The sequence below is a fragment of the Calonectris borealis genome, chromosome 6 (assembly GCF_964195595.1).
Source record: "Calonectris borealis chromosome 6, bCalBor7.hap1.2, whole genome shotgun sequence".
NCBI classification, from domain to species: Eukaryota; Metazoa; Chordata; class Aves; order Procellariiformes; family Procellariidae; genus Calonectris; species Calonectris borealis.
In genome coordinates this window covers 13720975-13747560 of record NC_134317.1, presented here as the reverse complement: position 1 = coordinate 13747560, position 26586 = coordinate 13720975, and the positions used below count along the sequence as shown (strand labels likewise).

At 40.3% G+C, this 26586-nt stretch overlaps 1 protein-coding gene across 9 annotated transcripts in view; it reads right to left on the bottom strand.

The window, feature by feature from the left end:
* Positions 1–26586, bottom strand: part of CLASP1 (cytoplasmic linker associated protein 1) — a 189310-nt gene that overhangs the window by 62966 nt on the left and 99758 nt on the right. For 8 of the 9 annotated variants that reach the window (XM_075152882.1, XM_075152883.1, XM_075152879.1 and 5 more), the window contains 7 exons: positions 26380–26439; positions 25630–25707; positions 23647–23814; positions 22819–22868; positions 21454–21624; positions 11209–11316; positions 7747–7914 (listed from right to left, as the gene is read on the bottom strand). In XM_075152882.1, coding sequence (XP_075008983.1) covers positions 7747–7914; positions 11209–11316; positions 21454–21624; positions 22819–22868; positions 23647–23814; positions 25630–25707; positions 26380–26439 — 803 coding nt within the window. Of the gene's footprint in view, positions 1–1791; positions 1900–7746; positions 7915–11208; positions 11317–21453; positions 21625–22818; positions 22869–23646; positions 23815–25629; positions 25708–26379; positions 26440–26586 lie in introns of all 9 variants that reach the window. The other variant, XM_075152887.1, reaches the window with a different exon arrangement.

The window sequence follows — 26586 nt, the reverse complement described above, 5'->3', positions numbered from 1 at the left end:
GTTACAATGAAATTACCCCCTCCCCACAATCAAGTTTGTTACAACCAGTGTAATAGACATCTGTAACTGAGATTTTATATTCAGTGTACAAGTCAGACTCAGTGGTGGTGGTGTACCAAACTCACACCAACTGCAATTCTGGTACACTGCATTTATTTTTCAGAAAAAGGGCTCAAGACAGTATTTCAATTAATATATTTTCACTAAAATGAAACACAGCACAATGACATAGAACACTGATAAATCAACCCTGAAATCCCGCCTGCTTGAACACTGGTTGGAGAAAATCATCCAAAATTGAAGCTAGACAGGTAACAAAAATGGGCTGCAAATTGCCTATCTACTGTTCTTTTATGGCTCCGATATCAAATCAGTTTTATTTAATCAATAAAAAGTTCATCTATTTGTCTTCAAGAGCTATGAACCAAGTTCTGAATGTTGTTGAACTCCTCTCATTTTTCACCAAAATTTGAGGTTTTACAGATAAAGCAAATAGATTATTCTATAGCTCACTACAGTTCAAAATAATGACATTTTGAACCCAAAGGCCCCTCTAATATTAACTTGAAGATTCTACTCTACGGCATTGAAATCAATAGGAATTTTGCCAATGTTTTCATATGGACGAAGACAACAAGCCTCTCCACTGACAGCGTTTGAAATTGAGATGAATAATCAAACCAATAATGACAACAGCTATGTAAGTTTAAAAGATTAAAGTACAAGTTATCAATGAGAACCAAGCAGGAAAATTTTGCCCATCTGTCCATATTTTTCATAACCTTTTTCTCACTATTGGATTAAAGCTGCAGAATTAAGCCTAAAATGCTATGTTCCGCTTACACGCTACTTCGTATACCTGTATTTTGTCACTACATGCAAAATAGATCCTGTAATAACATTCTTCAGCCTTGATGAAATTTGTAAGAGCTTTTTTCTCACTTTTAATACCACATGCACAGCTATGAAATTATTACATAAATGAAGAAGGCCTGGAGATCAACTACATTTCATTGTGTCTGAGATGACAAACAAATCTTTCATACAAGTAATGTATTTGGTTGAATATATGATATGGTATTTGATCAGAAACATTAACTATCCTGCTGTTTTCAGCCTTGTGCAGAAAAAAACTTCTGCACGTGGTAAGTGTAATGAGATTTTCTATTTGTACTGTACACTTAAACTCCATGATAACGATGCTCCTCTAAAACCTCAACCTTTCCATGATTTTAGGCTGCTTGAAGAAGTTTCCTACAAACTGGCACGTGCAACTTGTTAATTGATGATTGACAGTGTTGTGTAAAACCTCTACAAAACAGAGGTTCTATATCTATTGAAGGATTTAGTATAGAAATTATATACTGTTACTGTACTGAGCTGTAAGAAAATCAGATCATAAATAATTAGAGTCAGTCAACAACAGGCTATGATGCTACCGACTACTTCACTGTGACCTGGAAAATCGAGGCTTGCTCTCCCGTAAATTTCCATCAGTGCTGTAAAGTGAAGCACAGCAGCCCCATATAAGCTGATTTAACGAAACTAAATATTACAAGAGTTCAAACTAAACTATTTTCCTACGAACAGTGAAATGCTGAGAACCGGAATTGAAGCATGCAGAAGAAAACAGAAGGAAAACAGGGTTGGAAACGGGGAGCGTGTCAGGAATCCAACAGGGGACAGGAAACAAGCTCATTCCACCTGGCAGTGTCTCAAAAGGGCAATCAGAACAAGGGAAAAAGGAAAAAAAAATTGACCCTTAAAGCTCCAATGCCTACGTGTACTCACCAAGTGGAGGAAAGCCCCGAGCAGGGCTTGTATCTCGACTGCTCTCACGGCTGGTATCACGGCTGCACCCCTGACTCATGCTGGGTCGGGGGATACGACTGCTCCGTGCTAGCATGCAGCATGGAGAGTTTCAGAGAAGGTGAACAAGTTTAATGAGGACAGAAAGCTCAAAGTCAAGTCACATTTCTGTTAGTTACGGTAATTATTACATTAGTAATTATAATCTGCAGTAGCCTGCTCAGGCTCTTTACAAACCAACTACCTTACATGCTGAGTTGTGTTTGTGATGGGAAATTTCAGCAGCATTAAATGTCTAGTTGACAGTCTGCTTTTTCTTAAGCAATTCAAGTTTTGTTATTCAAGTAGAGCAGGAATCTTCAATCATTTAGGGGAGCTCTACTGTTACAAAACATGCAAAACAGATGAGGCTAAAAGAAACCCTTCTGGAATACTTTTTCCTTAATTATAAGATAAACACCCTTCTGGAACAAAACAGCAGTGTTTTTAACTAAGTCGAAATTTTTAAAAGTAGTCACAATACCAATACGCTATTTTTACATAGATTTGTTTTTCACAAGGATAGTTTCGCCATGAACAAATAGCCTAAGGAAAAAAGGTGTATTGTGCAGACTTGCAGAGATATTTTTCTCCAATGAAAGACACTGGGAAAAAGCATTTAGAACCTGAATACCTGAAAGATGGGTTAAAAAGTGGTTTGAATTTTAAGACAGCAGCAGCTTCAGATCTTTAACAGAAGCTATCTAACTTCTGCTCCTCAAACATTTCTAAAACCTTATATTTATGGTTTTATATGCACACAGATTGAGACATATGCGCACTTAAGGGGAGCTTTAAACTATATTCTTTACTTTGACAAACCCCTACATCAACAAGACTTATCTTTGGTCTGGCAGCTATCAAGTGTTCAATCTCCCACAGCCTAATAAGGCTCCTGCCTGTCAGCTGTGTCACAAGAACTCATCACACACACTCTCTTCATTTGGCCAAATGCAAAGTAGAAGATACAAGATTAGGCTGCTTTCATAGTAAAAAGCAATCCCACTGACTTTAGCTGAAGTTTTGTCCAAGTAGGAAAAACAGAGTTAGGCCCTGAGAAGGTTGCTTAACATCAAGGATTTGAATTTTAAGATTTTATAAAACGAGCATTTTAGGTATTTAAAACTGGATTATTCCTCTGCAAGTTCTGTGTCATTTTGATATGAAAGATATTTGCAGAAAGTTATTTAATAAGCTTTATGCCTGGGAGAGAATGCAATGTTTTCTTAGGTAAAAGAATAGCAGCTAAATGTCATGATTTTACCTTGAAGAATTAATGACTAAAGAGGGATTTCCTTAGCTGTTTTGAAATGGCAGTAGCATATTTAAGTGTTTAGGAAAAGCCTTTAAGGAATTTTCTCATACACAGAGTAAAATCTAATCTAATCTACCAGCTTTGATGACAATGGAGCAGAGGCACGTATACACAACATGAACCTGCTTTATACTAATACTTTAACAGTATTCTCATATTTATAAAAATAGTGCCATTTGCATGCTACAGAATATATATTTATTGTTATAAAGCTCTATTGGCTTGTATGCAGAACTTAAATGCCTAGACTCAAGCTAATAAAGTTCCCCTACAGTGCTTTTGTGGGCTCATATACACTGGATCTATTAGTATCCTTTCAAGCAAAACAGTACAGAACAAAATAGAAACCTCCATATTTAGGCTTTAAAATTGAAATATAGACTACTGCCAGATTCTTGGTTTGTCAAATCCTTCCCAGTTTTGCAAAACCTAGCTCATATCTCTCAGATGAATTAATGGTTCTGATGGTTGAACTTTGATGTCAGACAATACAAGATGAGCTATTGACCAAGTTGATTAGATCACCATAACATCTAAAACTTCTGAGTGAGTTAGATGATCTTATAATAAATAAGACAGACTAAATAATATGAACTAGATAAAATTAAGGTCCATGAGTGCAATAATCCCACCTCAGATGTACAAGGAAAAAAGCTGACAGGTGAACTACAGGTGAAAGTAACACTCCACACAAATACTTGCTTGAAACAGAGGACTCTAGAAGAAAACTTCTCATTCTTGGGTCTCATGCTTATATGTAAATAATGGCAGCCTTCACATCAGGTTTGCACAAGCAGTCATTTCTCTCAAGTACAGAAGATCTGTCAATCTTTTCTTTAATACAACTCTACTAAAACTAGCAAAGGCTCTTTAGAGAGGGAGAGATGTGAACGATTAAAAAAAAAAAAAAATTAATGGATGCATACAGTACATTCTCCTTCCATAACAGCTAACAGCAGCAGCATGAAGAAAATGCACTTTAACTGCATGAGAACAGACTAGCAGGACAATGCCGCAGATGAAGCACAATATTGATTGCACAAACAGAGCACCCAAAAACAAACACTGGGTACTTCATGAATAATGGTCAAACAAAAGATCTGCATGTTACTGGATACAAACACAAAAGCAAGGAAAAAAAGAATGGATTGAAAAGAACCGAATGATGGGTTTGTTGTGGACTCCCAGGCACCTGCCCCACATTTTTACTGCTGTGTTGTGTAGGGAAGATTAGATATCAGCTGTTCAGAATATTTTCTTTGGGCACTGCCAGCAGTAAGGGCCAGCAGTGTTGTCATTTAGACTAGTCTCTAGTACCGTCACAGCCTGTCTTTGCAGTGCAGGCAGCAAAGGCAGAGAAGACAGACCTAAGTCTCAATTTCAGAATTCCCAACCCCCAAAAGTTGGACAGAAATTAAGTAAATAAGTAGCAAAATTGATTAAAAGGAGTAGGCAGGATGAAAGCAGTGTGCCCACAGCCAGCTCTGGACTGAGAGGACAGGACAAAGGTGGGTTGTTTTCAATGAAGTCCCAACTTCCTAGATGTGTCCTATACATCTAAGTTTTACCAATTTCATCTGGAAAGGCAGAACAGCTGGATATGGTTCACACCATTATTAAAACACAATATTAGGCTGTCTTACACCAGTGGAACCCAACAGATGCAAATACCACCAGCAGAACTTGACGCTGCCCCTTTTTACCAATCTACCACTTGGAAGAAACCTGTATTTCATTAGAGTATGATTTTTAATGATTCTTAAGTGGAGACTAAACATCAGCAGACACTTCCTTTACACCAATACAAGCATTTTAAAGAGCCTGTAAATGCTGCCAGAACAACCAAAAGGAAAGTTCTGCAGTCAGGTACACCCAGTAGAGGCAAGTCAGCTTTCCAATAAACACACACAGCATAATCCCTCCAGAAAAAGTGCTGCTGCATAAAACTGATAACCAGCTGTGCCTGCTCCACCCTTTGGAGAATGACAATCTCGAATCTCTCGCTCCTTTCAGATCCAACTGTGCCACACGATCTGCTAAGCATCCAACAGAATTAACTTCAAGCAAATAAACTTCCAATCCATAGGAAATGGACAACACCTTTTTTGAGGCGATCTCCTTCAAGGGGCCCAAAAAAAAAGCTCAAGATTAAGTGGACTATACCCTTCCTTCCCCAGTAGGGTATCACCACTAGTAAGTCTCCACTAAGCAGACTGCAAAGGCAAGCTTAAAACTGAAAAGCACCACAGAGCCGGGCCATATAGGTGACCACAGGACCTCAGCATGTCAAATGTGCCTCGTTGTGCTGCCTCTTGGAAAACAATGTATGTCAAGGTTTCCAGCATCCAGAAGGAACATACTTCATGGATACCTGTGGTCATCGTGGAAGTCTAAGCTAGCAGCAGGGTACTGATGCTAACGGGCATCCATGTGCAGAGGCTCTTTTAGATTGCCACTGCCCCAGAAGGGCCTGAAAGAGTCCAGTGGATGGTTCCTGTATAAAGCCCAACTGGACGCAGGGACCCACACTCTGCGTGCTTACTCTTGCGCGCTCACGTTGGTCTGTCTGCAACTCCCAGCCACCCCTGTAAAAACTACACAAGTCAATGGGAGAGTTAAAAACAGGATCCAGGAATTATCCATTTCTAACAGCCTGATCTGCACGATGGTTCAACACCTGCTGCACTGCAACGTGACCACAAACTTAAGAGATGTTTCAGCCCATGGGGTAAGCACATGTGTATCAAATACATAAATAATCCCAAAAAGCCTGAAGTATTGCATGTACATTTGTTTGCTCAAGCACCTTCTTGAATCAGACTCTGAAAAAGTCTATCGACATATTTAGGACCAAGGTGAGTGGGAGTCTATTTAATGAAATGAACAAATGAAAAAAAGTGTCAAGGAAAGATAGGGACTGAAGCAACACAATAAGAAAGCATAAAATACTGTTAGCTACTATGTTATAAAGTAATATATACAATGGAATAATGGTATAAAGATGACAGCTCAAAAGCTGTCTCCATCCAAGCCAGCATTACCATTTTCAAGATCCAATGAAGACAATTTCTGCAACGGAGTGCTAAAGGCACCACAAGTGTCAGACAGCCCAAAAGAACAGGCTTTGGCCATCAGCCGGGAAGGGACGGGTGGAAACCACACATCTGATAGACCTGTCAGAGCTCTCTCCCGCTCCCAAAGAACAAGTACTGACTTGTGCACAGGGAGCACATCAGAATAACAAGGTAACAAATTACAATTCCAAAAGAATTCAAGGCTCCCATAATACACCTGAAAGCAGGCAACCCAAGAGTGAGGATTTTACACACGGCAATTTCCCTTCAGATGCTCAAGGCTGTTTCAAATCAGACTACATAATGTGATGATCAGCTTAAGCATATGTGATGGTACTATCCATCATTCTTTGTTTCCCCCTAAAAACAATGTTCTTCTGCAGAGTGATAGCAGAACAATTACCTCTAATATTTGGGAGGCACTTTACATTTCAAAAGCAATGAACAGAAAAGCACAATGTGTTCATACGCAGGCCACAAAATAGATCAGACATGAGAAAAACACTGAATTTGGAAAAATAATCACAATAAACGTGCAATATGTTTATGAACCGTAACAGCATATGCATTCAGGTGCTTTAAATTCATTTCAATATACTTGAAGAATGAATAAGATACTTCTCTATTAACAACATACTCTAAATAGAAAGGTAGCTTAAATTTAAAATACAATTGCTAAGGCAAGAGTTAAAAATTTAATTGACAACAGTGAGGATATAATTTCAATCAATTTCAACCTACTAGTAAATTCTTAGTAGATATAAAATAATTCAGTAACAGTATTATTTAAAATGTTATTCCTCTACATAAGCTTCAAACTTCTGAAAACATTTCCATTTAAAAAAAGAAAACAGTATTTACTTGTTCAGACAGCACACTGAATACCTTTTCACCTCAATTCAGATACAAAAAAGTTTATATATAATGATGCTTACTCACCTGACTTAAAAAAATGAGTCTGCTGATAAATTTGAAAATAAAAACTATTATACAATATTTACATAACAGTCACTGAGACAAGAATATCGGAAGCAGAATAATTAAAGCGTAAGATGCCATATAAGAAAGTGGCTTCAAGATATTGAGGATGAGAGAAGCAAACAATTTAAGCTGCAAAATTTCTAAAATAATCCAGGAAGGTGCTCTTTGCCCTTGATTCCAACTGACTGTAAAGATTGCTCAACTCATTTTAGGACTAAGCCGTTCATGCCAAATGAAGTATTTTTGCTGTGACGGTTGTTCACGACAACTGTTTTTGCTGCCTGATCTAATAACATCGCTCATGTTGAATTTCAAACAGAAGGCATCTCATGACACCTTTAGGCCTACTTTGAAACTATAGCTCAACCTAGAAAATTAAAATTACTCTCCTACAAACCACAATCACATTAACTTGCCACCTGAAAAACTCAGAAGAATAACAGTAACATGTAAACCGTTTCCCAGTCAACAGGACAGTCCCTCCTTCGAGCACGCCGGTCAGCATGTCACTGCAGTGACTATTCTTACCTAGTCCTATTCTGTTGGGACTTGTCTCTCGACTGCACCCCTGGCTCCGAGGGATCTTGCTGCGCTTCTCTGAAGATGATGGCACTGGCTGGACTCTGGACGTTCCACCGCTCAGGCCACCATAGGCGCTTCCTAACAGCTTACCCGGAGAACTAGACCGGCTACCAGCTAGAAGAGAACCAGAAATAAGGAAAAAGACAATTAAAAAACCCCAAGATTTTAAATACTCTGATGGCAAAACTGGAACAGGATCAGCTCACTCTACAAATTTGATCCAAATCACTCAGAAAACTAATGGGAGTGTTCCCCATGGGCTTTCGAGGAAGACTAAGGAAAGCCCAAGGACAATAAACACTGACAGCAGAAACCCTGCCTAGATGAACCACACTGCCCAGTTGGGATCAAGACCAAAGCAGACGCAGCAGTGTATGACTACCCCAGCTGGCTTTACGCGAGCTTGTGGAGGTGCCAGGAGCAGCCTTGCTGCAGCTGCATGGAATTCACAGGCTGCTTCACCTCCTCGCGAAGCAACACAAATTAGCCTGTGTGGAGCGCTGTGCTGCAGCAAGCCGGCTTCTGGCACAGGTAACCTGCTGCAAGGTAGCTCAGGCAGCTTCATGCTACACTGCAGTGATGGCATTACTTTCCTGCAATAATTCAGTGAAGGAAAATTAAAAAAAATACTATCTATACAGCAGCAGATCAGCACAATAAAGGGTAAACCAAGTGAGCCTGTCAAATTCGTAGAGATGCTGGCTTACTTGGATCTGAGTGGTTAAAGCTAAACTATTTAGTTATTTTTCAGCTGGAGAAAATTTTTAGCAAGTTGAGTAGTTGGCCTGTTTTATTTTTCCTTGCCTGTTTGAGTAATCCATGGCAAGTTTACATTTCTTCTAAGCCATGTTGTCTGCAAGACAGTCTACTAACCAAGATTTATTTACATATTTACATTCCAGTTGCAGTACATGTTTCTATCTGAAATAGTCTTGCTAACTCAGCCAGTTGAATAATACATCTTTTCTTTTTTCTGTGGATCTTCTTCTGCTAAGTTGTTTGAAAATTAAGTAATGCTAGCTTAAAGGTAACCACAAAGAACTGTGAGAGTAATACATTCAAGGTATATAAAAGTCACTTCAGGTATATAAAAGTCACTGAAAATTGGCTGCTGATATTACTATTCCTGACATTCTATTTGTTTGCTAAAACAGCCAGGAAAACTATATTGGAAAAGGTTACAAGAACATACTCAGGCAAGCTCACATTCTGAACCAGTGTTCGTGTTTGTTTGTTTCTGAAAAGTATCTACACATATCACAAAAATTTCAGTTCCAGATACTATTATGACTACTAGCAAGAGTTAAAGACTTCTGTCTCAATTTAAGAAGACATGCAATTCCACTAAACTGATGGACAATACCATAACACATGTATTATTTTAACTTACTTGCCCTCTGCAATTTCTTGGCCAAAACGATTCTGAAGCAATCGAATCATATACTCCAATACTGTATGTGATGCTGGCTTCCCCCCCTCCCAAAAAAAGTGAGAACACTTGTGACAGATGCCAGTCTCATACACAGCATCCACACCCTGAAAGCCAATACTCCTCTCAGTTACACTGCTGCAATCTCACTGATGTCAGCAGGGTTGCACTGAAGTAATTGGAAGAAGAATTTAGCACCTGGGGTTTAAGCTGCAGCAATGAGCCAGCTTCAATATGCAGAATGTACCCGTACCATGTTTGATTACTATGAGAAAGCAAAATCACTTGCCATATACATTTGGATTTACAACTTCAAGAAAATGCTTTTTAAGTCTCATAGTTAGGAGAGAGTGAGGGAAGCTAAAAGCTTAGCAGTTAAATGTGAAGGAAATAACTAACATAAGAAAGCAAGAAAGGGAAAACATTTCTTACCACCAGCAGGATTAGCTGATCTGGATCCTTGATTATGAGGGCAGACCAAAGGACAGCAAAAAGTGGATTAAAAGACAGCAAGACAATACAGCGTTCAGCATGCGGTTTATGCTATACACAACACAGACAGATTTATTCACAAACATGTCACTCCTAAAGCCTCTGCAGAATGCAGTGAGTTAACGTGCAGATGCAACTAACAATTACCCAAGGTTGATCAGCTTCTTAGCTAAATGTCAACCAACACTCTGAGACCCAAGTTCTGCTCTAAATTACACCCCAGCCCAGTCTGCAATTGCAACAGGGTTATCCACTGTGTGGGCAGGGAGAATTTGGTCCTGTGACTGTATTATATCTGAATTCATAAGTTATTTCATGCAATGTTCGGCTTAAGGATAAAGATCTCATCTGGTTGGGCTAGGCTGGAATCAGGATTCAGCGAACTAGACCAAGGGAGCAGGTTCAGATGTGAACATCCTAAAGCTTCATAAGACATTCTATAAAAAATTAAGCCCATCATCTTTGAAACCTTTGGATACTCAATTATTCTTTAAATACTTATCTGGTCTGATCATTTTTCAACAAACTAAGTTTAGGAAAAAAGGTCATTTCTGGCTTTGGATCAGTTTTTAGGTTCAAAACTAAAGAAATCAATTTAGATCAGCATACCAAAGCCCAAATTCCTTCATGACCTCAATGTGAAGATTTCCATGTCGCCCCATCCTAAGTATAATACCTCTCTCTTCAGCTCTCCCAGTCTAACACCATGCTATAAACTGCTTCCCCATTCTTCCAGCATGACAGAGCAAAGCAATGAGAGCATGAACAGAGAAGGACTTTTAAATAGGGGTACAAAGCAAGACAAGTCCTCAGAACAAACAGGTCTTTCAACAAACCCCATCTCCTCTTACCCACGAGCTTGAAGGTCCTCAAAACATGGGTGGCTTTCTCCCTCCCCCCAATTCCTTCTGAAGTTTGAGTGACAAAATTCTCCTTAGATACACATGACAAATATGCAGCAGCACCATATGTATGGCTCCTAGGAGAAAGCCATGCCTTGTCAGAGAGTGCAGATGTGTCATGTGAATCAGAGAGCAGAGCCACCTTCCCTGTATCTACACAAAATAGGTAATGTCCTATTTCAAACTGATGCCAAATCCCATTAACTTTAGACAGCTCACATGTTATACATACAGAAATACAATCACATAAGCAGGAGAAGCTTGGCAGGGCAAGAACCCAGGACAGCAGTCAGCTACAGACACAGAGGGTGTCTCAGTGGGAGCCAGTGCAAGTTTAGTCCTACAGATCACAGCGACACGAAATTCTGCTGCACAACTGGTAAGAAAAGGCAGCAACTAAGCACTCAGATTTGGGGCCCTATTTGCCAGCAAAAGTACACAGTGGCTGAGTGGAGATGCCTTTTGTTACATGTCCAAACGTTATTAGCAGAAGTGAGCCCAATCCTCAGCTGATGCTACTACAGTTCAAGAGAAACATATTAATAACTATTTGTTCTGCTCCCCCAGAAATAAAACACTTCTTACGCTGGGACTGGGAAACTACTTTAGCCCGGCTGCGGCCTCGGGTATCGGCAGGCGTTGAGGTGACGCTTGTGGCACTGCCAGAGCTCTGTCTCCTTGTACGAATCCGACCTGGAGGAATGCAAAGACAAGCAGACTGTCAATAAGTTTCTTCCAAAGGCAGCAGCAGTGTCTAACATGCTGTTCTATGCTTGCAGCGTTGCTATACACACAATTAACCAGAGTACAAAAGAAAAATTTTACAGGGAGAGGCAACATCTTTCATTAGACTGGCTGAGATGCAGGGCAGGGAGTGGAAACAGTCACGGTCCACGAGTCGGAAAACTTCTTTGCTTTCTGTAATGCTATCAGCCGGTTTAATTAAAAAATATTACCTCTCTATAGCCTTTGCTTCTGTTCTATAGCAGCTTCTTTACAAAGGGTCAACAACAAAAATTTCAGTCTCCTAAATGCTGCTTCCTACATCAAATTATTACTTTCTGACAAGGCGATCACTCTTTTGGAGACAGGTGTGACAGATGCCCCCACAAATTCCATCGCTGGGATTTCCAATTAGCAGTTCGGTGCTTTATATCCCGCTCTACGTGCGCAGGCTGGCATGCACTCCTGCGAGAGTCTGTCAACGCAGCCTGACTATGCTTTTATTTCAGGCTCACTGAGTTTTCCCTGCTGTTTAAAGATCCCTCATATTTATCCCGAGATCAGCGTAACTTTACTTGTAATGGAGAGTCCCATTTAACACAATCAACGTTGTGGAAAAATAATTCTGTGTGTCTGCTCTTTATTTAAGCAGAGAATGGATATAAAGACTCAAAGTGTTCTTGGTCCTTTTTCTGTCCTTTCCTCATGAAAAAGCCACAGAAATCTGAGCTAGAAAAGCTTACAGGGTCATCAGTTCATCCCCTTCCTGGGGCAGGGCTGTTTCCTACAGAATGTTCTTTCCAGTGCTAAGCTTCAATTATCTGTCTCTAGTTAATGGGAAAGAAATGATAATTAAGAGCAACACAAAGAAAGCCTCCATTAGCGCTTTTCAACAACTCAGTTCTCAGCCAAATCTGAGGCTGTTTCTCAGGACTAATGCCAGTGCTATCCTGCATTCAGAGGATGACTTCAAGTTTCAGGCACAATAATAAAAGGAAAAAAAACCACAAAAGGCAAGAGAAGAGTCTAGACAACTGCACCCACCAGTTATAGATATTCATCTCCTGCGCTTTGTCTCCACCATAAGCATACAGAGAAATATGAACAGGGAGATATACACTTCCCACCCCCCCAAAAAAAAATCCCTTCACATAAGGTACACATGCAGGACAAGACAATGGCAAGCAGCCCAGGCTGAACGGATTGAGAGCTCTGCTCTTCTCTGAGCTCTCAAAATATTCATAACATGGTCTGCAAGTTTCTGATAGACACAAAGTGACAAGGTGATGCTTAACTTTGCGAAGAAAGCCTAGACTTGTTTGCAGGGGAAAAAGCCTAGAAGACAGCTGTACTTCAGACCTCTCCATCAGCATCTAGTTTTAAAATAGCTCAGTAGGCAAGACACAGAGATCTACATTCTAACAATTGTTTGTAGAAAAAGACGTAGAAGAAATCATTAGCATAAAACTGGGAAAATAAACTATTTTTTAACTACTGGCTCAACTAAACAAGCTCTGAGCATGTCCACGTGGGTCCAGTCATGAAACTGGCTAAGAACTTCTTCCCACCAGCAAGGCTGCAGATCTACTTTGCTCTAGGACATTACCTGCCCCTTACAAATGGTCAGCCTGATACACAACCCAGAGACAGCTCTGTAGCTCTTTGCTGGCTCATTCCCATCCCTTGCAAGTTTGGCAGATGTGCAGCTACACACAGATGAGCAGAGCCACCATGTAACTTGCCACAAGGTGCATACCCCAAACCCCACCACAGGCTTCAAAGCAGGCGTGTGTGGGTGTCCCGATTTCAGCTGGGATAGAGTTAATTTTCTTCCTAGTAGCTTGTATAATGCTGTGGTTTGGATTTAGTAGGAGAAGAATGTTGATAACACACTGATGGTTTAGTTGTTGCTAAGTAGTGCTCACACTACATCAAGGACTTTTCAGCTTCTCCTGCTCTACCAACTGAGATGCACAAGAAGCTGGGAGGGGGCATAGCCAGGACAGCTGACCCAAACTGGCCAAAGGGATATTCCATATCATATGATGTTATGCTCACTATATAAACTGGGGGAGTTGGCCGGGGGGAGGCAACCCCTACTTGGGAAGTGGCTGGGCATCGGTCGGCAGGGAGTGAGCAATTGCATTGTGCATTACTTATTTTGTATATTCTTTTATCATTATTATTATTATTTTCTGTTCCTTTTCTGTCCTATTAAACTGTCTTTATCTCAACCTACAAATCTTGCTTCCCCCCCCCTCAATTCTCTCCCCCATCCCACTGGGCGGGGGAGCAAGGGAACGGCTGTGTGGTGTTCGGCTGCCTGCCGGGTTAAACCACAACAGTGGGGAAGGAGGCAGAAGGACCTCACGCTCTGGTCAGAAGCCTCAAGGCTTCCTTTCATTTCATCGGGAGGGCATCACCGGTGGCAGCAGGAGTACAAAACAGTGAGACAAGAAGTTAAACCTGACCAGTTTTAGGGACCAGTAATGGAATTAACTTACATCCTTCCAGAACGCCTTGGCATTGCAGAAAGTCCTAGGGAGTAACTCAAGCTGAAATTCCGCATTACAGACAGTAACAGACAGTATTGGAAAACACGTTTAGTGATGTGTATGGGCCAAGAATGAGTGAGAAGGGACTGATGTCTTCTCCTCTTATGCACAGGCCACTCTGAAGATCCTCAAAATTTTCCCTTCTCCCTGCACCTACAAAATCTTTTTTTTTTTTTCCCTTTATCAGCAGGTGACTAAGAACAAGGGGAAAACTAGGACAATATGTAGTAAGTGACTCTCCCACCTCAGGAAATACAAAGCCTAAAATAATACATAAAGAGAAACCAAGATTAGCTTCTGACACCAATTTTGGGGGCTTTAAGAAGGAAAAACGAACCAAAGGGTCAAACTTAATTAACATGCGATTATCAGATATAGAGAGCTCAGTCCCATTTTGAAACCCTTGAGAGTCAGTGGACAGACTCCTACCAACTTCAGCAGTTTCTGAATGAATGAATGCCCAGGAACAAAATTCTGCTTCCTTTTGGACTGGTAGATTTGCACACTGATTTTGGCCTAATGGGTGTCAGAGAGAACAACGTGGGATGAAGAGTTGCTCTTGCACAGGAGGTACAGTCCCAACACCGATACTGGTTTTCTCATCTTTCTAAAAAGGCTGACAAGCATTTGAACTAATACTGCACTGGACTTGCATTGTGCAAACGGTAACAGGAATAGCAGAAACTAGGAATTCATGACACATAATGGTACAAATACTGTGATAGCACAGCAACAGCTCACCCTAGGAGTGAGCTTTATTTTTTAAAGTCCATGGGATAAAGTAAAACATGAGGGGAAAAAAATGCCTCTCAAATTCAAGGTCAAATTCTTCACACAGTTACAAGGAAAAAGTGCCATCTGATATCAGTTGTATGTATTCCTTGAAGCATGAATTGTTAATGTACTTTCCAAAGTTTTCTTTTCTGAACTTTAAAAACTATGTATTTACTTTTTCATACATTAATCTTACTTGCAGCATACAAATGGTTCAAAATTAGTGATTCAAAGCTACTCTTCAAGAAAAAAAAGTTAAGATTCTAAGTTCTTCCTATCCAAGTACAGTTTTTAGCTGTAAAACAAAAACCGACCAACTGGAACTCAAAATTGCTTTAGGCAAATCTGTATGAGATAGAAGAACGGGAGAGGGACCTGGGATGTTTCACATGTTAACTGATTTTCACACACTGCACAACTTTTCAATTAGTCTTCTGATATCCAAAACCTATTTCCTTTACAGTACTGTAAGATGAATCAGTATTTGTCTGGCTTGAAAATCTCAAGGTTTTTAATATATATTATACCAAGTACAGCATGTATATATAGAAGTTCATCTATACAATACAAACATCTCTACTACATTCCCTTAAGGATTTCATCTGCAAACAAGAGTCTGCATTCTCATCCAAGAGTTATTTGCACATAGCACTATGTGTGGCTTTATCTCTATGATTCTACTCCAGACAGAAAAACTAATTTCAAGCAACACTGTAAATAAGATATCAAGTAAGTTATTCAGACGTTTTTGTTGTTGTTAAACTCAAGCAAACATCTCCCCTCCCAAAACTTCTTTGCTGTCAAGTGGGTTTTTGTTTCCATATCTAGCTCAAACTGCAAATGTAGCAATTCATATTTCATAACCATTATTCTGCTCCTCTTAAAAGCATTACTGCATCCTGACAACAGCAGCACAGCAAAGGAACAGATAAAGACTGCTCAACTAGTTTCCAAAAACCATAGAAGTATTTCCATAAAAAAGCCCTTGATCTAAATTTGACATGTGACACATTGCTGATGGTACAGAAAGTATTTTGAAAGACTCCATATAAATGCTTTGTGTTAAGAAACCATTTGGGGGGGGGGTTAGGGGGTTTTGGTTTTATTTTTTAAAGTTACTGTCAGTTTTTACAACAATCAATGGATCAGAATCAACCTTGAAATGTCTAACATATGTCTAAACCCAGGAAAGTTGTTTTGGTTTGTGTTTTTTTTTTTTTTAAAGGAACAAGAAAAGGAAGATTCTATGATAACGTTTTTGCGTTACAAGAGGCTTCATCCGGCAGCGCTGTTCTGAGCTCCTCTGGGAGGACACTGCAGCATCTCCATCCCCAGTCCTCAGAACAGACATAGGCTTTGCGAGACCCAGCCTGTGCACTACACTGAAAAAAATGGCTTTCAAATAGTCTAGAAATGGTCTACAACTGCTCCACAACTGAGTTTAATCAGTTCCATGCTGTGAATAATGATACCTACAACCACACAAGTTATATACGGAAGCACTGGGATGGTAATGGTCTCTCCATGGATCAGATTAATGCATTTAGGTTACTCCGCACTGGGTTTTTCCCCCACTTGGAGAAAAACATTCCTGAAAGAGCCTCTAGGACCCCCCTAGCTGTGTTACTGCTAAATGACATGTGGACATCTGTGAGACATGCACACATCAATTCAAAACATGCTTTACACATAAATCTGTAAACAACTTTTTACAACGAGCATGGTACGGTTTCCATGCATATTTAGCACATGTCCAACGTTATACTAGTATAAGACCTGATTCTGCACCATAATTTCCCCCGAGAATCACTCGACCCTTCACATCAGCATATGATGCCTCTGGGTTTTGCACAAGAGCTCCCTCCAAAGCAGAGGGCTGAGGGAACAACAGTGGCACCGCTTCGCCGTACACCAACAAGCACAGGCAAATCAAGTCAGCACTTGCAAAGGGATGGATCAAGAGAACAAAGAAACTACTACCCGAGCATTTCCATTTACGATATCATGTTCAGTCAAACTTTTGAATCATTCCTTGTCCTTGAGGTCAAGGAAGAGCTTTAAGGCAGAGAAGAAAACAGCAATGGTGATCTCATAAACCTGTGTTACTCCCAAAGCCTTTGGTGAGGCTCAAGATGTACAACTGAACTTAGGCTCAAGAGTGGTCTGCTATCTGAAAACCATAATAAACCAGATTTTATTTCCTCTCTGGTGAATAATAAAAACTATGAAATATTGTGCCACTGACTCTGGAAACTGCTGATTTTGTTTTAAACTTGCCGGTTTCAGGACGGATCAGCATTTATGCTTCCCTCTTTTGGGAAAGGCTTGTCGGAAGGGCTTGTCTTAATGCTCACTTTGAAAGAAGGCAGCCAGATAACAGAAAAGCTCTGAGCCATTAACTCTCTACTGAAAGTCAGCATTATGCACCTTTTTTAAATACTCCTTGAAAAGCCGTTTCTTGATAAAACAACCAGAAACTTTTCTGAGGTCTCCCTTTAATCAGGTATAACAAACATGGATTTAGGGCACAACTGCTACTTGCATAGGACTAGCTGTGAAGTCCTGATCAGGTTTAGATCTTACAAACTTTCTGTCTGCAAAGCTCTTAATGAAGTTCACGAGATACCCGTACATGAAGGGTCTGGGCAATCAAGACATAACTGCACTGCATGAAGACACAGCCTCACAGCACAGAGACACCAGAAGACCTGCACAGGTTTAAGTGGTATATAGACTCGTGCTACCTTTCCATAAGGAAGTGCATTTCAACAGCATTTCAACTTAAAACCAAAGGACTGATACTCGGCTCTTAACTTGTATTCTTGCCACTGGCATAACCCACTCTATCTTGCTCCTGTTTTGAGATGTCTGGCTGAAAAACAAAACACCGAGGAGAACTGAGGGCAAAGCAGATGGGAACTGCCAAGTTCGCACAATGCTGGCTCCCGGCTGAGGGGAAGGTGCAGAACTTTTACACTGCAGCTACAGAAAGCCATGATGGGAACCAGACTGCAGATTTAACGTCAAGCTGAACCACACTAAAAAACCACAGCGATTTGCTCTTAAATTACTTACTAGTGACCTGTAAAAAAATCCAGGGGCACGGGTGTGGATGGAATTTCTGCTTTATGTTCAAAGAGTGTCTCTTGCACATACAGGTATTTCCAGAGCAAGGGGATGTTTTTCTTTTCCCCCACCCCCTTAATTTTTACATTTATGTCAAGAATATAAAGTTTTGCCTTCCCTGTAGTTCTTGGCAAACTCTGCAAGATCAGAGAGTTGGCAGAAAACCCTTCTCAGCCCTCATCTCTAGGACACACTGAATCTGAACAAAGGCTGGTTTTTCCTTAACTGTCTCAACACAGGAAAATAAAGATGAAGAGTTTCAAACGGTGATTAAACTCATCCTTCAAGTGCTCTTACTGTAGTGTGCCACGTTGTTATAATCCTTCCTGATCCTCACTCCCCCCAAAAAAGAGAATCCTACAGCCAAAGGAAGAGATGAGAACTGATATTTAACATGAGGGGGACAGCAAGCTCCATTTCTGAAAGTTCATCTCGCAATCCTCCCCCCCGAGCGACTTGCTGGTTTCTATTACAGATTTCTACCAAATCCAATCTGCTTCCAATGCAGCTGAATTGAAAAAATAAAAACTAATCAAACAAAAAAACCCCACCCTTCTGCATGATGACAATAAAGCATTTAATAAACTAAAAATAAAGGTATTCCAGAGGAGACAGCTGTTGGAACAGGCCTCCACAAATATTATTACAGCCTAGGAGAGGATTGAGACCCGCATAGCGTATTTCATAAATTAACATTAAACTTTCAACATTTCAAATTTAGGCCAAAAATAGAAAGGTTTGAGAACCAGGGGGAAAGGAAGAAGAGAAAAAGAAGGGTCAGCAATGAATAAAAAAAAGCTCAGGATTACAACAATCTGGAACTTTCATCTAATTTGCCATTGATTTAGAAATGCAGGTGTTTAGGTCAACTTCATATTCCTTATCACTGACAGATCGCAAAGCACAAACACTTCCCCATGATGCAAAGCCAGTTCATCTCTGAACACTAAGATTAAGTGCCAGTTCCGAAAGCGGTAGAGACCTTTCCCTCTAAATAATAAATCAATCATCAATAATAGTAAGGAAAAAACCACACAACGGCACAGTGGCAATTCTGAGAACACCACATCCAAATACAAGCAGCCATCAAGAATACGAGCACAGTCCCACAAGACAGTAACAGATCCCTTGAAAAGAGACTTGCATCGGGACAAAATGGGTTTGTTGGGGGGTGTGGTGTCTTAATTATGTGTAGAAGGCATTCTTGTTTTCAATCCCTGTCTACCTCAGAAAAAGTGATTTCCCAATGATCTTTTTTGCTTGAGAGAAATAAAGAACAAGCTTTGATAACGAGCCAGAGAACCAGACTGGGAGCCCTCCCAAACTAGCAGGCTCAGTATTCTTGGAAAAAAAGCCTTTCCTGCAACTGTCTTAGATGTAAGCCATCTCACTCAGACACTTAACAACAAAGAGAGAGAGCTCAGGTTTAAAGAGGTTGACTAAATATTCCTTCCCTAGAGATCATTGTTTACTGTCCTCATTTTTCTGCCATGTGATCATCTCATTCAATTCTCTCGCTGCCCAGTCTCTTCCCGAAAGCATTTGGCAGTTGCGACCTGAGCTTTGGATGGAAAAACACAGCAAACCTTTACACATTGTGGAGCAAGAAAACACAAGCCCTGTGTTGGTTTTTGGGGGGTTTTTTTTTTTGGTTTTGTTTTTTTTCTCTGTGCGCAGGTCACCTTCAACCAAAAGCAGTGCTTTAAATACTGAGACCCACAGCTTTTTGATTAGAAGTCAAGTCACAAAAGCAGACTAGTGCCTATTAGTGGGGAGGAGCTTGAAGAGAAAGTGAAGAACACCCCATGGCATCAAAATGAGCAGGACAACCATGCAACACTTCATGCAGGTCACCAGTGAACATGGATGAGAACCAGGTAACACTTTGAGAACAGAGACCAGGTAGGGTGGTACGACTGTAGACACACCTCAGTTACACAGAGAGACTGCTTACCCTCGGTTTTAGTGGTAGTACCATCTTTAAGCAAATTAAAAAAAATAAGGAGAGGTTAATAGGGAAAATTAGTAACATCAACAGAAGTGGGCACTATATATTAGCTATAGAAATATGCAAAAAAAATTAACACAATTAAAGAAATGGAAAAAGTTTGAGCAGCAAATCAAAGCTTGATGTATCTGAAGAACACGCTTGCAGGTTTTCCCTCCTGCAACAACAAACCTTTGCCAAACTCCATTTTCTTTGTTTGTCTCACCATTTCTCTCATAGGAATTTGCAGGTGACAAATGTCCCTATTAGCTCAAAAGGAAGCAGGCTCCTTTAGGAGCAGCCATGTTTGCATCCCTTCAAATGCATTTGCTGCTTTTCTCCTACAGTCTGTTTTAAGAGCAAGACTAACACTGCATTCAGTCTCCCGGCTTCAAGGACAAAGCCAACTTCAGTAGATACTTCCCCCCCTCTTCCGTTCTTCCTCGTGACATAGGATTGTTTGAAAGCAGTTTTGCCACTGAAGCCAGCATGCAGCGTGACTGAAAATGGTTGCATCTGTAAGCTCGAAAGCACGCTATTATGCGATCAACTTCATGTTCTGTGTTACATTTTCTCTGCAATGTATCTAAATCTCGAACCAAGTATGAACAATTTAAATCAGAATAAGAATTCAACTTCTGAACCAAATACAACCAACTCATTTAAGCCAAGGTAAAGTGTTTCAGATATGAAAGAACCCTGTCTACAAAAGGAATCTATAGAAACCATCCCTATATAATTCACCAACCCTATTTTATCAGACTGAAGACCAATTCCCTCACAGTAAGGAGAAGCACCTTTTCAACTGACTCAGTGAAGACAATCTGCACAGCTTAAATCAAGATCACCGAATTCTGATTTTTCTTCCTCTTGTAAAGGTAAATCGATGAAAAGTCTGGAATTAGATTAGCATGAAACCAGCAGAATGAGAAACTAGCTCAGATGATCAGCTCAGCTCATAACGGAGTTGAAGCTCTGCAAATATGGTGTCAATCACTGCCTTGCATTTCCTCCTCCATGCCTCCTTCAACGGCATCTCCAGGAGAGAAAGATCAAATGCAAACTTTGTTGTAAGAAACCCTGGGGCACCTGAAAGTGATATAGGATGCTTTGACAGAAAAATGTGATATGTGGCTATAATCCAAAAAGAGTCAGCATAAGGAACAGTTACTTATATCCTGTGTGGTGAAACGGGAAGGCAGACTTCTCTTTACTTCTGTATCTTTCTCTTTTGTAAAACAGAAAGTGATCAAACTCAACTAAGATGTACTATTCAAAGCATAAAACAATTAATGGAAAACCGGTTTCAGGAAAGGAGGGAAGGAAGAGAAGGGGAAGAGACAGGGGGAAATGTCAAAAGGAAACGTGCAGTAATTTTCCTCAACAACGTCCCAGAATCGGAATAAGATCTGCTTTTCCCCAGAAAGAAGAGTGAGACGCAGACTACTAAACAATTCAAAACCTAAGAAGTTGCTTCAAGTCAGTTCTGTTGCAAATTTTTTCCTTAATCCCAACGGGCAAGAGATTGCACACTGATCCTGGAGAGCTGGTAACTATCTCAGAGATATGTTCTTCTACTTAGAGTTTAATATTAAAATAAAATTATGAGGCACTTTCTCTAATAAGGAAAGCTAACTGCAAGAGTAGAAGAACATGTAGATTTACCTAGTGATGCGTATGAGCCTGGGGGTAAGGCTGCAGCAGAACTGAAGGGGGTGGATGCTCCAGAAGACGTCACTTTTGACTTGGCACTAGCTGCTGCATTCACATCGACGTCACTGCGGGATCGCTGCAGAGATCCTGGTGTTGACACAGATTTTGTACTTACTGTAGATGCTGCAGGTGGGAGTGGGAGATCCAGAATAAAGAAGATTAATTTTTTGAGCTGTGTGCTTCAAAGAGCCTGACAAGCAGTTTAATGTACTATTTTTAACGCTCCCTGCTGGCACTGAAATACTTCAACTAAGAATGCTTTATCAGGGCAATGTGGGCTTCCCCACACTGCCTGCAAAGATATTTCAATGCTGACCTGATGCTACCTCTAAGAACTTTATCAGACACTACCCTACATGCTGAGGTCAAAAAGGCTGCCAGGCCAGTAATAAAGAAATTTCTAACAGAACCTAGATGGGAAAGTTCAACCACAGTACCCATCACCAGCCTGTGAGTAGCTGGCCAAAACAGACCTGCAGGTCCTTCAGTCCAGGTTCTACTAACTTCCTTCCCAACACTTCATCTTCTCATGAGGACTGCTGTTCCCATCACTTGTTGATGCTTACCCTCTTAAGCATGAAGCTTGTCTATTCAGCTGCAAGCAAACATGCATTTGTGTGCACAGTCAAGTAGGTTCCACACCAATATCTCCTTGAATCAAAGGTCTCAGTAGGGTGTAGTCTATACACAAACCAGCCAGAACCCAATCTTGGTCAGGTGTAGAAGGCAGCTTATCTTCTACCAAGAAAGTTTTGTCTGTTATATTCTGTATTAAAATTTATTATTTAGATTATTGTATGCATTTACGTAGGACAGAAAAGCTGCACCCAATTATTCCATCTAATAGTAAAAACAGATTATCAACAAGATGGAATTTAACACTGTAGGACTTGTGTGCAGACAATACCTCCAGTAAGTGCTGAAACCACAGAAAATAAATGACAGAAAATTGTAAAGCTGAATGCACCATTACACTATGTAGCTGTATGTCTTAGCATCAGCAGTAGTTTATTCTAGCTACTGCACAGCTAAACATACCTTGGCTACAATTTTCAAGGCTTTTTAGCCTTCCCTACAGGTGCAAGCAGTAACAGATTTATTAACTTTCAAAAGCATCATTATATCAGCAGTTGATGCACAGAATGTGGTGTGCAGCCCAAAACTAATTAAAAATTTTACATAGTAAGTTGCCATTTTAAGGAGCCGTAAATAGTGATCAAAGTTGTTCTTTGCATATTATAGCGTCTGAAATTCTCATTTTAATTCATCACACTTCCTCAGCAACACCTGAGCGCCTTTTTCAGCTCCTGTTCTCACCTCTAGATGTAGTACTTCCAGTAGGACTTCTTTTGGCAGACAATGGACGGCTAGAAGTTAATATAAATATTTATTAAAATAAAGCTGGTATTTCATAGTCATCAGTAACAGTGCTACGCTGTTCCCTCAGTACACAATTGAGTTAATAGCAAGTTATTTATATACAGGAACAGACTAACAAAGCTTACTGATTAAGAATAAATACAGCACCACCATGAAATTCTTTACAAAAGCACTAAGAAAAAAATTAGCATGCACATTATTTGAGCAAGAAGAGATTTTTAAGAACACTTTTTGTAGATTTAAAAAGTTACAGCAATAAGTTACAGATATTTTTCATGTAGGTCTAGCACTTAAATTGCAGACATTTGGATCCTAAGTTGACTGTATCTCTAAGAGAAGCTAAAATACATACATTCAACAGAAGATTTACATATTCATTTCAGAGTTACAACTCAAATTTAGTTTAGTCTTTTTTTTTTTTTTCTTATTTGGAAAGAGGCAGACTTACACCTGTAGGATTAATGCTAAACACAGAATTTCAATCCAAGCATTGTTTTAATCACACCTGGAAGGAATGACTAACAGCATCTGCTGAGCATAAAAAGCTTCCTAGCAAATTATTTATGGAGTCAAGATAATGATTTTTTTTTTAAAGCCAGTACTGGGTTTTGCTGGCTTTTTATTTTAATACAATGTTAACTAAAACAAAAAAAATTTTGGAATAACCAAGTGTTGAGGCCAAACGATGAGACAAAGCAATGTGATGGCTCCCTCCAATTCAATGGAGCTATCTGCAGTTGTTTAAATCGAGAGGCAATGACTTACTTGAGACTCTCCTGGGAGCTGGAGGAGGAGCGATCCGACTGGGGCAAGGACACGATGCTGTCAGAGTTCTTCAAATGCGACTGCAGGGCCTTCTGGTAGGAAGACTCCAAGGTGTGGTACAAATGCTCTGCCTCTCGGCTGAAGTGACTGTGGAAACCCCAGTAACACCTGGAAGCAAGGCACAATACCGTGAGCATTTCCTTGTCGTATTGCAGGGGGCAGTGGAGCACAGGTACAGTCAGAGCCCTTTTCACTACTGGCATTAGTGGGCTCATTAGCCCAGTCATTTCAACCATCTACTGCCCCGATGACACACTTAAGACATATCACTTTCTTCAACTCATTGTATGTGCGGCTCAAACAGCCGCACAGAAGACAAACCAAATGAAAATAAGAAGAAAGGAACATCGGTGCATCGTAAAAACACAAGTAGTCAAGAAAGCTTTATTACAGAAGAAACCCTCATCCCTCTGGCCGCCTACCGTACATGGGAGATGGTAGACCCACTGGACTGATACCAGGTTGGGACTGGGAGGTCAGTAGCTACTTCAAAAACATGCCAAAAGCAGAACACACGCGCATGGGCCTGACTCAGGAAAGCACCAGCTGGTGTTCTTTTCTTCCTTAAGTTTAACAAACAGCTCTTCTACAATGCTGCAGAGACAAATCTGTACTGAGTTGAGGCTGTTGACTGTCTTTTTGGGAAGAAATAAGAAGGAAAAGGAAACAGATGCTCCTATAGACTTCCAATCAGTGCCATGCTGAAAATAAAAGAGCATTTTAAGATGAGGGAAGAATTCCTCTCTGGTCCAAATCTCCTGGCTGATGGCTAAACACCATTCACTCTCCTCACAAAGGAGATGAAGACTCTCGGCACTTTTCAGGGGGCAACTAATGGGCAGTTTAAGAGTGAGATCGTTAGCTCAAATGAATCAAGAATTGTTTGTGTGTGACAGCCAGTCCTCAGAGAAGTCACATGCATTCTCGCATAACTAGAAGGAAACTTCTGCCTTACAATCAGCCACACTGTTGATTAAGAAACATGGGAAGAGAGAATTAAGCATGCTCTCTGAAGTTACATGCCATTCTCCTTGCTGTCTATTCAGCTTAACTAGTCACCTGCTGTGAAGTCTCAGTGCCTACTGTATTTTTCAGTGATGGACACATTCCCTTTCAAAAGGATTTAAACAGTCCTACTGTGAAACACCTCTGCCTATAAGCATTTAGATTAATAACATTTATTGTTCATTGAGTTCATGTTCCACAGCATCCTCTTTCTGAAGAAAAATGTTCCTGTGGTGTTCTGTTCAGAAGAGCATGATCCTAGTATACCAGCATACTACCACAAGTACAAACATGGAAATCCAAGAGATCTTCAACTGAAGAAAATTAATTGCAAATATTAAAGTTTCCTATAGATACACATAAAGATATTAATTCAATGTCATAAAATATTTCCTTAATTTAGGATACCGTTTAGCAGTGTACTAGAACAAGGACTTTTGTTTCAAGAGTAGCAGATAACCCAGTCTTGCATACAGGCCAAAAAGAAAAGAAAAAAATGTATTAGAAATAATAGTATTTTTTTACTAAACAGAAAAAATCTCAGTTAACTGCAAGCAACTTAAACATCAAAAAGAAAGATGACGTTACTAGTTCTCGACTCTAGACTCTTGAACAACTCAGGTAAGCATTTTACCTGCTCAGACAGATAAAAAGACAGTAAAATATTACAAGAACAAAGTGAAATAAGCATCATTAGAAGATGCGATACATATATAACTCAGCCCTATGCAATCGCCTCGTATGACGTCTCCTGCTGAAGTACACACTCCCATTGAAGCCAAGGGAAGTTGGCACCAACTACCAAGAGAACCTAACTTGTCTGGACTTCAGTCTCCAACATGCAATACCATTGTCTCACAACACAACAGGGGCAAAGAAGGGGAGGAAGAAAAGACACCAACCACAGCTTCCACTTACTTTCTTGCCTCTATCCTGGCTTCAGAGTCTGCATCATGAATTCCCTTCTTTATCGTTTCAGCTAACACTGATATGTGTCTGAAATTAGAAGGAAAACATTATCCAACAGTCCAGAAAGATGCACCACACTTATAAACAAATGACTAATTTGATTTTGCCTCGGTCTCCAAGAACAAAGAGTTCATCACATCTTCCCATTTCCACGTAACATCCTTTGGAGCCTTTATTTACTCTTACAAGTCAGTTTTATTTCACCCACATTGCTGACTAGGAAAAGGCAAGCAGCATGCTTCATAGGTCAGTCTTCAGTTAGTTATTGAAACTGCCTGGGTGCAAAAGCAGTCTCTTAATCCTTGAATAGTCTTGTGCAGTCTAGGGCTAAGGAAATTGTGTCCCAGTCTCTTCTCCCACAATTATTTTCACTGTTCATTAGTTTGAAGTACTGTAGAAGCCTCAGAAGCTCCTGATAGACATGTAGTAGCCTTCACATCATCTCATCTACTGAGTTCAGGGATTCACTCAGCCAGGTTTTCCAGGGCTGGCATGGGAGACAGATTCACCACACTCTGACTGACAGAACTACAGGGATGAACAGTGTATGTGCACATACGCACGTGCTTTTTTTGTGGCAAAAAATATCTCTACTAGAGCTACCTGATATAATCTCACCTCTTAGATTATCCTTCCTCCAGAATTAACCTCCCCAGACGTAAGTAGGAGAGAATTAACCCACTTGTTTTCAGAGCTTACCTTTCTAGGGAGTGTGTTTGCCACTCCTGCAACAGCAAGTCTAAAAATTCAAAACAGCGCCTGATAGAAGAGAGAGAAGAAATGTTGAGTTCTCTAGCTTAACAGAGGCACACTGACTTTGCCATACCCGCCTCTGAACAACAGCCACCTTTAATTATGAAGCTTTTTGGGACATTAGAATTCAGTAACAACCCCAATTTTAAGTGC